General features: G+C 44.3%; 1 protein-coding gene across 8 annotated transcripts in view; it reads left to right on the top strand.

The window, feature by feature from the left end:
• ARHGAP17 (Rho GTPase activating protein 17) overlaps positions 1–12836 on the top strand; it is a 91336-nt gene extending 78500 nt beyond the window's left edge. For 3 of the 8 annotated variants that reach the window (XM_036825103.1, XM_036825099.1, XM_036825102.1), the window contains 2 exons: positions 4573–5178; positions 12438–12836. In XM_036825103.1, coding sequence (XP_036680998.1) covers positions 4573–5178; positions 12438–12568 — 737 coding nt within the window. In that variant the 3' untranslated portion in view covers positions 12569–12836. Of the gene's footprint in view, positions 1–4572; positions 5179–6330; positions 6634–8159; positions 8209–12437 lie in introns of all 8 variants that reach the window. The other 5 variants (XR_005016418.1, XR_005016416.1, XR_005016417.1 and 2 more) reach the window with 5 other exon arrangements.
• Positions 12837–14530: the final 1694 nt, after the last annotated feature.

Genomic DNA, 14530 nt, shown 5'->3' with positions numbered 1-14530 from the left:
TTCTCACCAGCACGTGCTGTCTTTTTTTTTATATTAGCCATTCTAACAGATGTGAGGTAATATGTCGTTTTTGGGTTTGATTTGCATTTTCCTGATTGTTAGTGATGTTGAGCACCTTTTTATATGCCTGATGGCCATTTTTATGTCATCTTTAGAGAAATGTCTATTCAAGTCTTTAGTCCATTTTATTTTATTTATTTATTTATTTTTGGCTGTGTTGGGTCTTCGTTGCTGCGCGTGGGCTTTCTCTAGTTATGGTGAGCAGGGGCCACTCTTTGTTGTGGTGTGAGGCCTTCTCACTGCAGTGGCTTCTCTTGTTGTGGAGCACGAGCTCTAGGCACGCAGGCTTCAGTAGTTGTGGCACGTGTGCTCAGTAGTTGTGGCTCACGGGCTCTAGGGCGCAGGCTCAGTAGTTGTGGCACACGCACTTAGCTGTTACGCGGCATGTGGGATCTTCCTGGACCAGGGCTCAAATCCGTGTCCCCTGCGTTGGCAGGTGGATTCTTAACCAGTGCACCACCAGGGAAGTCCCTTTAGGCCACTTTAAAATCAGGTTGTTCGTGAGACTTCCCTGGTGGTCCAGTGGCTAAAGACTCTGTGCTCCCAATGCAGGGGGCCTGGGTTCAATCCCTGGTCAGGGAACTAGATTCCACATGCCACAACTAAGACTTTGCATGTCGCAACTAAAGATCCCGCATGCCACAACGAAGATCTCGCATGCAGCAATGAAGATCCCTGTGTGCCACAACTAAGATCCAGTGCAGCCAAATAAATAAATAAATATTTTTTAATCTTTTTTTTAAAAATCAGGTTATTCATTTCTTTGCTATTGAGCTATAGGAGTTCTTTATATATTTTGGAAATTAACACCTTATCATATACATGGTTTGAAAATATTTTCTCCCATTCTGTAGGTTGCCTTTTCATTCTGTTGTTTCCTTTGTTGATTGTACCAAAGCTTATTAGTTTGATGTAATCCCACACATCTATTTTTGTTTTGTTGCCTGTGCTTTTGGGGTCATATCCATGAAATCACTGCCAACACAAATGTTATGAAGCTTTCCCCCTGTGTTTTCTTCAAGGAGTTTTACACTTTCAGGTCCTATGTTTAACCCATTTTGAGTTGACTTTTGTGTATTGTGTAAGATAAGGGTCCAATTTCATTCTTTTGCATGTGGATATCCAGTTTTCCCAGCATCATTTGTTGAAGAAACTATCCTTTCCCCATTGTGTATTCTTGGTACCCTGCCGAAGATCAACTGACTGTATAGGCATGGATTTATTTCTGTTCTCTCTATTCTGCTCCACACATGTTTCCTCCATCATTCAGGTCTCAGCTCAAAGAGTACTTCCCTGGTGAACCCTCCTTGACCACCCAGTCTGAACTGATGACCACCTGCCAACCCCACCACTCACATAAATTATTCTCTGTCACATCACTCTATTTCTCTCAGAGCCTTTTCCTCCATCTGAAATTTTTAAATTTGTTTTTTAGCGTATTGCCAGTCTCCCCTAGTAGCTCTTAAAGAGCTGGGATTTTACCTGTCTCATGCACTCCAGTATTCCTAGCCCTTGTCCTGTGCCTGTCACAGAGAGGGCACTCAAATATGTGTGGTCTGAGAGCTCCAAGTGCCTCTTAGATCTAGAACAACTTGGGATGATTTAGCTGTCCCCCACCATCTGGGACATTTGGCAATGTCCCCAGACGTTTTTGGTTGTCACAGGCAGGGAGGGATGTGGTATTGGCATCTAGTGGGTGGAGGCCCGAGATGCTGGTAAACCTCCTACAATGTGCAGGACAGCCCCCAGCAACAAAGAACTATCTAGCCCAACATGTCATTACTGCTGAGGTTGAGAAACTCTGGTCTAGAAAGGGACATGATTTACTGAAAATGCTTCTAAAGCCAATTAAATTCCATGTGAACCATGGTGCCCTGTCTTAACTCCCAACTGCATTTATCGGAGGATGGATAATCTTCAATATAAAATGACATATATATTTTAAAATTTTTTGAATTTTATAGAATTTTAGACTTAAAGGAAAGTTGCAAAGATAGTATAGAAAATGCCCGTATAGTCTTCACTGAGCCTCTCTTAATTTTGCTATCTCACAGAACAACTACTGAAATCAGGAAATTAACACTGATACAACATTATTAGCTAAACTTCAGGCTTTGACCAGATTTCCGAGTTTTTCCAGTAAAGTTTTCTTTCTGTCCCAGTATCAATCCAGAATCCCATGTTGCATTTTCTTTGAAGATGTACAATACAATGTGATGACTTAATATATGTATACATTGTGAAATAATTACCACAGTCAAGTTAGGGGGTTAATATCCAACATATATAAGAAACTCATACAATTCAATAGCAAAAAAAAACAGATAACCCAATTGAAAAATGGGCAAAGGATATATTTCTGAGTCCATATCACTTTAATATCTCCTCTTTAACCAGGACTGGGGAAGTAGAATAAATAACAGTTTTGCTATTGAAAAATCTTAAGAAGGCTTTCCTCTGAGCCACCACCACCTTCATCTGTATCCCAACTGGTGCTCAAGGGAAATTAGGTCTTTTCTACCTGGATTCCAGGTAGAGCCCTGCTTTCAGATTGAGGTTCCTTCGTAGCCCCATTCGGAGTCTTTCCTGCTTCCTTTTTCCTGCAATTATAGATCTCAGGAAGAGTTTGATCCTTTGTGTGCCATCCCCCACCCTGGCTCAGCCTCCCAGCACCTTCATGGTGGGCTTAGACAAGGCCTGCCTTTCTCCCAGCCTGGCCGCCACGTTGGACGTGGCCAGTGTGGGACTTGAGCCTTATCACGCTACTCTCATGCTTCCTCTTCTAATTCCCTCTGCTCCCTTAAATGTCAGGAATGATCTTTTATTCAATATGAATTTATAATTAATATTGCTTAGAACAGAGAGCTAGAAATTTTTCTTTTCAAGTTGCTTATGATAACCAGAGTGCGGCTAATATTCCAGATTCCTTTGTCAGCTGGTTGGTTGTTTCTGTGGGAAAAGGTCTTCCCAGTTCTGGGATCAGAAGTTCTAGGCCAATAGAGTAGACTTTATACTCTTTTCATTCCTGAATCCTGGCCCCTATGAGCAGGAAGCCAGGCAGTGCAGGAAGGAGGAAGAGGGAAAAAAGAGTCCAAGGAGTCCACAGGGCATGGTGTGAGCCTCTGTTCTGCTCCGTACTGGCTGTGTGACCTTTTACAAACACTTGACCTCTCTGAGCCTTGGTTTTCTTCACCGTGAAATGGATATAACAATGCCTGTTTTGCGGTGTGCTTGTGAGACTTAAATGAGACAATCTATGTAAAGGGCCCAACTTGGTGCTGGTCATGTGTTAGGTGAGTGATACATGTTCATTTCTTCCCTTCGTTTCCCTCTCCCTTCCTTAGGCGATTAGTAAGATCTCAGCAGAACTTGAAATATGCTAAAGTCTCTCCTTTCCACCCAACCCTCTCGGCCCAAAACCAGTCTCCAGACTTGCTTTTTCTACCTACCTTACCATCCTCGGTACCAAATTCCCACCCGCCAGTGACGCTGATCTCAGCTGGTGTAGGGAGGAGGCTGATGTGATTCAGCTCTCCTTAGAGCTGAATCTAAGGCGATCATCCAGATTTGTACTTTTATCTAGAATATATCTATTAGCACAGATGATTCTGGAATTCATAGAATTTCTGTTATAAAAAAAAAATCAAGTCCTCTAGGAGAAGATGGCTTAGAGCAAGGGGTCCATGGTCATGTACAGGCAGACCAGCCGTGCTTAGGGGTTCCCCCGCCCCACGCTTAGCTGCTCTTGCTTCTCTGTGTCTCTTCTCATGAGAGAAGGTCGCTGACCAGTGGGCTGTTGAGTGGGCTCTGAGCAGAGACTCCATGTAGGCGGGGCGGCCTCCATTAACTGAGTTTTCTAATTATTCAACTTTTAAAATGACAGGTCTGTAAAGACCTGTATGTGTATAATGTACTTTTAAAAAAGAACCTTTTTATTTTGGAATAATTTTAGATTTATGGGAAAGTTGCAAAGATAGTCTGGAGTTCTCATATACCCCTGACCCACTTTCCTCTGTTAACATCTTACATCACCACAGTACATTTATCACGGCTAAGAAACCAACGTTGGTACATTAGTACTAAACAAACTCATTTTGTTCAAATGTCACCGGTCTTTCCTCTAACAGCCATCTTCCGACCCCTGCTGGCCCCCAGCCAGAAGAGCACAGGGCATTTAGTCATCACGTCTCCTTACTCTCCTCTGGCCTGTGACAATTTCTCAGTCTTCCCTTGTTTTCTCATGGCCTTGACAGTTCTGGGGAGTACTGGCATTTTAAAGACAGTCTCTCAATTTGTGTTTGTCAGATGCTTTTTTCATGGTTAGACTAAGACTGTGGGTTTGGGGGAGGAGGACCACGGTGGTGAGGTGCCACCAGCTGGCATGGTATTGGGAGTGGGCGTGGGCACTGATCTCAGCTGGCTTACACGGTGAGATCAACCTCGGTGCCCGGTCCAGGGGCCGTTGGCCATCACCGTGCTGCACTTCCTGAGACGTGTTTTTCCTTTGTGCAGCTGTTAAAAAACCTGCTCCAGCACCCCCGAAACCTGGAAACCCTCCTCCTGGCCATCCCGGGGGCCAGAGTTCTCCAGGAACATCTCAACATCCACCCAGCCTGTCACCAAAGCCGTCCACCCGAAGCCCTTCTCCCCCGACTCAGCCGCCCGGCCAGGCCCCTGGCCAGCCCTGCACCACCTCGCAGCTCTCCGCACCCCGGAGATACTCCAGCAGCCTGTCTCCGATCCAAGCCCCCAACCACCCACCGCCGCAGCCCCCCACGCAGGCCACACCACCACCAGCGCTCGCCAAGCCAGGCAGCCAGGGCCCGCCGGCCCCTGGGGCCCCGCCCAGTGAGCCCGGACTCGAGCAGTCCCCCCACACCCCTCCCCAGACGCCGACGCCCCCCAGCACTCCGCCCCTAGGAAAACAGAACCCCAGCCAGGTGGTGAGTAACCCCGAGACTGCGCAGCCACACGCTGGAACCTTGCCGAGACCGAGACCAGTACCAAAGCCGAGGAACCGGCCCAGCGTGCCCCCACCCCCTCATCCTCCTGGCGCCCACCCCGCCGGGGATGGCAGCCTCAGCATCGCAGCTCCCACCTCCTCCAAAATAGTCACGGGTAAGTGGCAAGTGGGTTCAGACATTTCCCCCGTCCACTCTACCTCACTTTTTACTGCTCCCCTTCATTTAGGCCTCCGTTTATATCAGGGGTTGGCAAACTACCACGCAGGCCAGATCTGGCCCTCAGCTTGTTTTTATAAATAAAGTTTTATTGAAACACAACCACGCCCATTTGTTGACATATTCTTTCTGGCTATTGTGCTAAAACAGCAAAGTTGTGTAATCCTTTCAGAGGTCATATACTTCCAGAGCCTTCAAGGTTACTACTTCGCCCTTGAAGCTTGCCAACCCCTGATGTATAGGTTCACTATGTGTTTAAGAGCCATCTACATTTACATTTTTCTAGGTATAATAACCTAATAATCCAGGTGGAAGGTATTGTACAACTTGAGCATGACATCCATCTCTTAGTGAATTCCTCATTAAAATGCTTATTTTCCTTTTAAGAGTAAAAATATTCATAGAAAGTGAAGCATTTCAGGTATAATCTTAAAAAACGTGATTTGTGCCAAATTGGATGCTCTGGGAAGGGAGATTTGGGACACGATCATATGAGAGTGCCAGCCTCTAGTGGCAAAGGGCAGAAGAATCAAGATTTCCTCATAGTTCCGTGGAAATCTGTTTTGGGTATTGGTGGTTGTACAGATTTTACCTACCTAATGGGGTATTTTTTTTATAGACAGTCTAGAACATGACCATTTTCTTTAATTATGATTCTTTTAAAAATTTCCATCCCAAGTGCTCTAATTTACTATTTGATTTAAAGATGAGATGGATAGATTTTTTTTTAATGTGTTTTCTTAAAATGGTAATTAGGAGCTTTGAATCATTTCTTAGAACAGCCTAGTTTTAAATTTTCCTAAGTGGAGCCATTTTTAGAGAAGTAGCTGAAATATACCTCTGGGCCCTCCAAGCGTACTGAATGACATCTCTGCTGAAAATGAGCAAAGGATACACCCCACACTGGTACCCTAGATGATGAGGGTTAACCGACTATTTTGATAGTTTCTTTTGATAACTTTTTTTTTTTTCAGGAATATAATGCGTGATTTGTGTGTGTTATAAATTGTTAACTTTTTTCTGATGACACTTCAGCTTTTATGTTTAAAAAGACAAAGCCACATTGGTTTGTTTGTTTGTTTCCCAATAGATGCCCTTCCTAGTGCCCTCACAGGTGGGGAAGGTTTCCAGGACTAAGGTCTGTAACCACCCCAAGCAGCTTCCTGCAGCTCCAAATGCTCCTGCTTAGCGGTGTTTTGCATACGTGCTTTTGACTTTGTGCTCAGGAGCAGCCGTCTGACCCCTGCCATCCATTCTCTAGACATCACTTTTGTTTTTATCAGAAGCACTTTGAGCTGCAATGCTTCGAATTCAAGAGGTAGATGTCAGTAGATTGCGAGCCCGATTTCAAGCCGCTCAGATAAGATACTAAGAAATGTCTCCTTTCTTTTTGGTAAGCCTTTCACAAGCATTCTGCTCTTTTCAGCGTGATTTCCCTGTCATTGATTGGCTCATCAGCATCCAACCAAAGAGGTCTCGGGTGCAGTTAGCACGAAAAATTGCGTCCCTTGTGTCTTGAGCTTTAATTTTTAATTTTATCTCGTAAGTGCAAGTTAACTGCATGGAGCTTCTTAATTTGGTGTTTGAATTTCTCAGGACCCCCGCGCCCCACCCCCAAAAAAAAATCTTCCTCCAAAGATCCCACACTAAATTTCTTTGCATTCTGGCATGCTTATATTTTGCTTTCTTAAACCATATGAGCTTTTTGAAAGGTACTGTGAGGCTCATCTGAATTTTGCCTTTAGGTCCACACTTAGACGGAATAAGGCTCTCGTTACTGCTCTAATCAGCTGATCTGAGCCTTAAGCCTTCAGTGGACTACTTAGCCAGCGTTTTCACATCTTTGGTCTGAGGAAGACTTTCTGTAGATACCAGAAGGGGAAAACAAGAATGCGATCTTTACAACACAGAGGAGGGCACAGAGGCGTGATTCCGCCTTCCTGACTCCTAGGTGATGAACCCAAAAGTCTGTGGTTGCCCAGTTGGGTGTGAAAATCACAGAGTGAAATGACTAAACCCTAATTAAGGCTGAGCCTTTTAACACTTCAGTACTTGTGACACATCAGAATTTTATTCCCAGATCTTCCCTTGTATTTAGATGAAAGACTACAGACCAGAATTATGTCTGTTCTTTAATACCATTTTTACCTGGGGTGTATTTATTAAAGAAGCTTATTTTATTGATCTGCTATAACACTGCAGTGCTCTGTACTTTGACAATTGTCAGATAAGTGAAATTTGATATTATAAATACTTTTCCTTAGGATATTATCTAAATATTTTAAAACCAATCTGCACTTCGAATTCTCCTTACTCAAGAAATTACAGGTCACCACCATTATCTTTGTATTACAGAATTAATTTTTTATTTCTTAAAATCCCCTGGATTGCCATTAGGTGTACACAAAAGGCCAGCATTTAGAATTTATACATATGCTCGTGTTGTTCATGCTGCTATTAACCGATCTTGGATAGAGCCATTGGGTATTTCAAGAAGAAAAAAATGTAACTTCCCTAGACAGGTAGTCCTTTACTATGACATCATGTTTTCACTTGGAAAACTCTAGACAGACAAATTCCTGAAAACAGGTTATTCATTTAGAGCATTTCATCTTAAAAACTGAATTAAGGCCTGGGGATTAAGATAAACTCTTGGGGGCGATTACTGCTGCTAAACAGGTTTGACACCCAATTTGTGGCAGCTCAGCACCAGCACCAGAGAAAGGAGGGATTCTGCTGTCATTTTGAATCTCTTCCTAATTTGTTACTCTAGAAAGCAGTAGGAAAAAGAAAGAAAGAAAGTAAAAGAAAGCAGTAGGATTTTAGCTTTGCCAGGAAAAGAGTTTACATCTTGCTGTTTTTAAAGTAATAGATTTTAGCCAAGAGTGTTCTAATTTAACATTTTATTAAATAATTTAGATGTATGACCTGCCATATTCAGTAGGAACTGAAATTGGAATATTTAATGGTAAGGAAAAGGCACCTGATTGGCCAAAGCATTTTTGCTACTTGATGATCATATTTGTGCACTAATGCCTGATATTAACCGGTCACTCTAACCCTGCCTGCTTGCACCCCTACTAATAGTGCATGTGTTAAAGGAGGCTGGCTTTGTTCATGCTTGCTGCCAAGTACTCTGAATACTAAGCGTGTTCACGGACATGCAACACGTCATCACCAGGCTGGGCTTGTTACCTCTTTAACTTCCAGTCTTTTCTGTACTGGGCAGGCTTGAGGGGTAGTGGAAAGAGCACACACTAGAATCAGACAAGCCTGAATTAAAATTTCAGCTCACTCTGTGTAACAATGGCACCGCACAACCTGGTTGATCTGTAAAATGGTGACATTTGTGAGAATAACTTTCAAAGGGATTACAGTAGATAAAATAAGAAAAGCATCGTACGGTTCTTAATATACAGGGGGTCTAAGTAAATGGTAGCTATTTATTATCATTTTTATGGAGAAAAAAAAAGATAATACAGAGTTAGGTATTAGATTCGTATGTCACCATTTTAAAAACTCATGCCGGGACACAGACGCAGGAGGTCTGGAGCCCAGGCATCCATATTTTTATCCTGATGTGCCACTTGGTGGTGGGTTAAAAAGACAGTGCTCTGGAGTAGAAGATGTTCTTAATTTAGTGAGCCTGAGATTAATTTAGTGAGTCATTTGTCCACTGTACGGTGGTAGAACGAGTCACAATAGTAGTCATCAGACACTTGGCACTTTGTTGGTTCTCACAGCCTTTGCTTTTTAAAATTAAACTCCTTTTATATCATGAAAGTAATGCATTTTAAAAAAATAAATATGATACTAAAACAAATTGGGGAATTAGAAACAATAAGAAATCACCCTTCCATAATTGAAAAAGTCCACTATTCATATTTTATTTTTTCCTTGTAGTTTTTTTTTTTTTCTAAAAGGCAAGGGGATGCACAATCATAATTATTTGGCATATACAGATTTTGATTTTGCGGTTCTATTTTACTTTACATCACATGCTCTTTCCCATGTTATAATGTAGTTTTTCAATGACTGCATAATATTTCATTAAGCAGATGTATTATTGCTCATAGTTGGGCATTTAAGTGGCTTCTGCTTCTACTTGCACTTTATTTTTAATAAGTAGATGTCAGAACCATGTCAAGATTAACATCCAGTGAGACTGGAACAGAATCTCTCCTTTGACTGAAATAATAAAAAGTTGACTCAGTGTCTCAGAGACGAGTAAGCCTCTCACAGCCCTAGAAAACTGTTGAGGACTTCAGGGAAGTCATTCCCTCAGACTGCAGTTTAGAGGAGGATTTAATGATCAGGAGGGGGCTGATTCACCCTGCAGCCGTGCCTGAAATGTTTGATTTCAACGAAGTATTTGGATCTGTTACCTGTCAAAGTGGCTATCAGAATAACCTTGGCCTTTCTGAAGGGAAGGTTTACAACCTAAAGCACATATTCAAAATTGTCGAAGTGACAAACTTTCTAGGACCATACTCTAAATTGTAGAATGCCAGTTCCCACCCTTGGAGGGTCCACTCCTGGATAAAGATGCTCAAAAAAGGAAGGAACCAGGATACATTAGTCAGAGCCGCAGAGCAGTGGTGAATCACATGGCATTCTGCCTGTGAGCGGAGGCTGTGACCTGGGCCTCTTGCTCTGCTTTCTGGTTTGTGTTTTTGTGGGTTTTTTTTTCTTTTTTAATCTAATATCTTTCATATGAACTTAGCTCCAAGCAGTATGCTCAAAGACCAGCCCTTTATGGAATGCATATAATGAAAAATGATGCCTTGTGTAAATCTATAGCCAGAAAGTTTTTTTCTAAGTATGTAAGTAATGTGTGTTCATCATAGATAGCTAGAGAAATTCAGAAAAGTACAAATCCAGAAATTATTTATTTGTGAAGTAAAAAAAAAAGAAAAAAGGAGAAGAAGAAAGATAGCAAGTTTGTCCTCCGAAAAGGGTCTGTGGCTGATAGGTGTTAAGTTTGCATGTAAATATAGGTATTAATAAGTAGAAATCTAACTAGTATGTACACTCCCTTTGCATCATGCATGCCAGTTCCATGGTTCCTTGTAAAGTCTTTGGGCCAAGAAGAGACACTGGCTGATTGTATCATCTGTCTTGTTGAGTTAGGATAATGGTAAAGGGGTTGAATTTACAGTGGATTTCTTGTATCAGTGTTGTCTTCAAGACGTGGCTACTTCTTTACATGAGGCTATCGGAAAAGAGGATTGGAAAGATGGTTGGTCTAGACTCTTTGGAAAGATGATTGGATGACTTTTTTTTTTTGGATGACTTTTTATCTATCCATCTTCCATCCGTCTAGCCAGACAGACAGACAGAGAACCACAACATTTATTTAACGTCTGCTATTAACCAGTCACTGTTCTGGGCACTAGGGACACACCGTAAGCAAGACAGACACGGTCCCTGCCCTCATTGACTTTCATTCTGCTGAGGACAAATCTGAGACAGCCTGTATTCTGTGCACATAGACCACCCTTGACTGTACCATTAGACAGTGCAATTCAGCACCATTCAGTTGGTTTTACATTTATAAGACCTGAATTGTCTGAAATGACATCCAGCACCTGAACTCTTTGACACCTTGGCACCTTCATAAATCTAGACGTTTCTCTGGGTTGTGGTGCGTAGGAAACCTCGAGGGATGGGCCTTCCAACCCAGGAGTCACTGAGAGTAAAGGGACGCCCCAGGAAGTAAGTGGATCTCGCAGCTCAGAGCTGTGGGCACGTGTCGGCTCAGGAACCAGTCTCCAAGCAGTGAGCCTCCCAGGGTGCACCTGCATTTGCCAGCTCTGTCTTTGTGGGGGAGGAGCAGGTAAAACAGAAGTACTGCCGAAAGCAGCTCCCAGCGAGGGCAGACACGGTGTAACTGCACCACAGCAAGTACAGAAAAGCAACTCTTAAGCATAACAGGGAAACCCCAGCACACCCACCTCCCACTCTCCCTCCCTCCCTCCCTGCTCCCTACATGACTAGCTCTAACCTGGCAAAGTGAAACTACCACAAATCTGAACGTCTCCCTTCTCTCTTCCACCAGCCCCAAAATCCCTAACAAGGCTCATCATTTGCTAGAACTCACATCCACCAGAGAAACAAATTCTTCAAGACAGAAGGGCCTGTCTCCCCCACTTGGCTGTAGGCTTCATTAAATCTGTGTCTGGCTTGTTCACTGTTGTGTCCTCACAGGTAGAATGTGGGAGGTGCCCAGGAAGTATTTGTTTATGAATGAAGGAATCTGAGGCTCACCGGCTCACTAGGAAGAGGGCTGTGATTGGTTAAGGTGTCTTGTGAGCATGGGAGCGAGGGATGATGGCTCGAGGACCGTGTATTTACAGTCTTGCTGAAGGAGTTCCAGCCAAGATAATAAGATGTGAAAAAGGAATTGGAGGTATATAAGTATTGGGTTGGCCAAAAAGTTCGTTTGGGTTTTTCCATGTTAACAGAAGAACCCGAACGAACTTTTTGGCCAGCCCAATATTAGAAGTAGATGAGAAAATTAATATTTGTAGGAGATTTGGTGCCCCACTGCAGTGATTGCAGCCAGGGGTGATTGTTCCCCCCTCCCACCCCAGGGACATTTGGCAGCGTCTGGAGACATCTTTAGTTGTCACACTGTGGGAAAGAGAGCTGTGTGCCATCGGCATCTAGTGGGTTGAGGGCAGAGCTGCTACTAAACATCCTCCAGTGCACAGGACAGCCCCACAGCCCGGAGTGATCCGGCCCCAAATGTCACTAGTGCCGAGGTTGAGGGCATAGCATTAATAACAGGAGGACACTCACCAGCCTCGGAGGAGGGAACTTTTCCCAGTGAAGCTCAGCTATTCCTGCAGCCCAGATGTTGTCAGGAGATTTCAATGAATGTGTTAGAGACACTGGTAGGAATCAGGTTTCCTCTCCTCAGTCACAGCAAGCAAATCCTTTCCAGGGTTGCATCTCTGAGGTCTGCCGTGTGCTCACAGAAAGGACCACCAGAGCCAGGAGGTGGGGCTGTGCCGCGTGGCTGGGTGCCCCTGGGGTGTCAAAGGCTTGACTCAACTTCTCAGGGCTGATGGTGCCTCTAGTAAGGGCGTGTGCGTGCATGGGCTGACTCTCAGACTTTCCAGCTTCTCCTCTCCTCGGGTGGCCTCTTGGGTGTTACCACGCATTGATACCGTGTCTCCTCGTGTTTTTGTCCAGACGCCAATTCTAGGGTTTCAGAACCGCTTCGCAGCATCTTTCCTGAAACGCATTCAGACTCAGCCAGCAAAGACCTGCCCGGCCGCATTCTGTTGGATATGGACAATGATACAGAAAGTACCGCCCTGTGAAGAAAGCCACCCCCTGCCCTTGACCCCTTCCAGCCTGGCGAGTGGAGCAGGGGCAGGCAGACGTTAATCTTCGCAGACCAAACAGCGAGAAGCTTTCAGTGGAGGGAGAAAGAAGGCCTCACCATGCAGGACATGGCCTTCTCACAGCCTGAGGAGAGAGCCGAGGCTGACACTTAAAGCTGAATGACCTGTGTCTTGAAGAAGTTGGCTTTCTTTACGTGGGAAAGAATCATGCCAAAAAAAAAAAAAAAAAAAAAAAAATTTTTTTTTAAAGAAAGAAAGAAAAAAGAAATACCTGCAGTGGAAAGAGTATCATTGCCAAGGCATGTGTAGGAAGCTTTTGTCACTGCTGTTAATGCAGGCAGCGCCATCAGCAATTTGGAATGAATACAAAGCAATGCGTTAACTATCTATTTAATAAAGTACATCCATTACGCAAGTCACCTGCTTCCTGCTACTTGGACTTCCGTTCTTATATATCACAAGGGAGGTTCCTCTCCTTCGGACGTGCTACGGAATCATTTTGTATGAAGTATGGTCTGTGTCTCCCCGACCCCCTCAGAACCACAAGCATCGGTGGTGACTGCTGGATCCGTCACCTCAGCAAACTGGATTGCCTTGGCCTTGTTGGACTGCCAGAATGTAGACGGAAATGTACTGTTCTTTTTTTTTTTTTTTTTTAAACAATGTAATTGCTACTTGATAAGGACCGAACATTATTCTAGTTTCATGTTTAATTTGAATTAAATATATTCTGTGGTTTATATGAAAACTTCATCATTCTTAGAGGCAAAGCTGTTGATTGTGTGTGTGCATGTTGTCACTTAACTACGTAGAATTGTGGATGGGACATCTGGGGGTCTAGTTGTGAATGTAGAAGTTTGAAAGAGTGGCGAGCAAGGTCACAGCAGTGAGACCAGCCACCAGGTGACCCAGAGACTGCCCGGACTGGCTGTCTCTTAGCGAATGTTCCATGGGCTGGGCTCTTCCTTTGCTCTCACCAATCCTGACACCCTTTCTTGTCCGGAGACACTTGTCTTGTCTAGAGACACTTAGACCCTTGGAGGCCAACTCACAGTACTCAGCCCCACAGGCCTAGGGCAGGAGTCAGAGCCATTACGTTCCAGGGGAATATCCTTTTCCAGTGACTGGAAGGCACTTCCTTCCCAGGATTGAAATACTTGGGAAGAGTGGGTGGGGAATTGGAGCAAAGCGAGGCCGATGGGCTGGATGGCTGTTGTGACGATAGCCCCTCCCCATGGCCCAGATTTGGCGTCATCTTTTGGAACACATGCTGCCATGTTGGCTGCCCTGAGCGGCTCCACTGATAGAACTGCTCACCAGGTGCATCCGTGACCCGACCCTCGCTCAGAAGCCCCTGGACACCTCCTTCCCCTATGAATTGACTTAAGTTTAACTTGAAAAGGGCAGTCGCTTTTTCCTCTTAACTCAAAGTTTCCTGTGCCCCAAAGTACTCCCTGCACTTATTAATTACATTGACAATACGTACCTGTAGACCCATTTTCCCCGGTATCTTAAATTTGTGTTTGCTGAAGGCTTACTCTTTACTTCCTCATACACCATCCCTGTTCTTTCTTTTTTTTTTCCCTATAAATTTATTTATTTATTTATTTTTGGCTGTGTTGGGTCTTCGTTGCGGTGCATGGGCTTCTCACTGCGGTGGCTTCTCTTGTTGCGGAGCACAGGCTCTAAGCGAGCGGGCTTCAGTAGTTGTGGCGCGTGGGCTCAGTAGTTGTGTCTCTCGGGCCCTAGAGTGCAGGCTCTGTAGTTGTGGCGCGTGGGCTTAGTTGCTCCGCGGCATATGGGATCTTCCCGGACCAGGGCTCGAACCCATGTCCCCTGCACTGGCAGGCGGATTCTTAACCACTGCACCACCAGGGAAGTCCCCATCCCTGTTCTTTTTCTCTGCTCCCCCTCCCCACTGCCCTTAGCTCTAGAACA

The sequence above is a fragment of the Balaenoptera musculus genome, chromosome 15 (assembly GCF_009873245.2).
Source record: "Balaenoptera musculus isolate JJ_BM4_2016_0621 chromosome 15, mBalMus1.pri.v3, whole genome shotgun sequence".
Taxonomy (NCBI): Eukaryota; Metazoa; Chordata; class Mammalia; order Artiodactyla; family Balaenopteridae; genus Balaenoptera; species Balaenoptera musculus.
The sequence above is the reverse complement of the archived record's forward strand: the minus strand, read 5'-3'. Positions and strand labels throughout refer to the sequence as shown.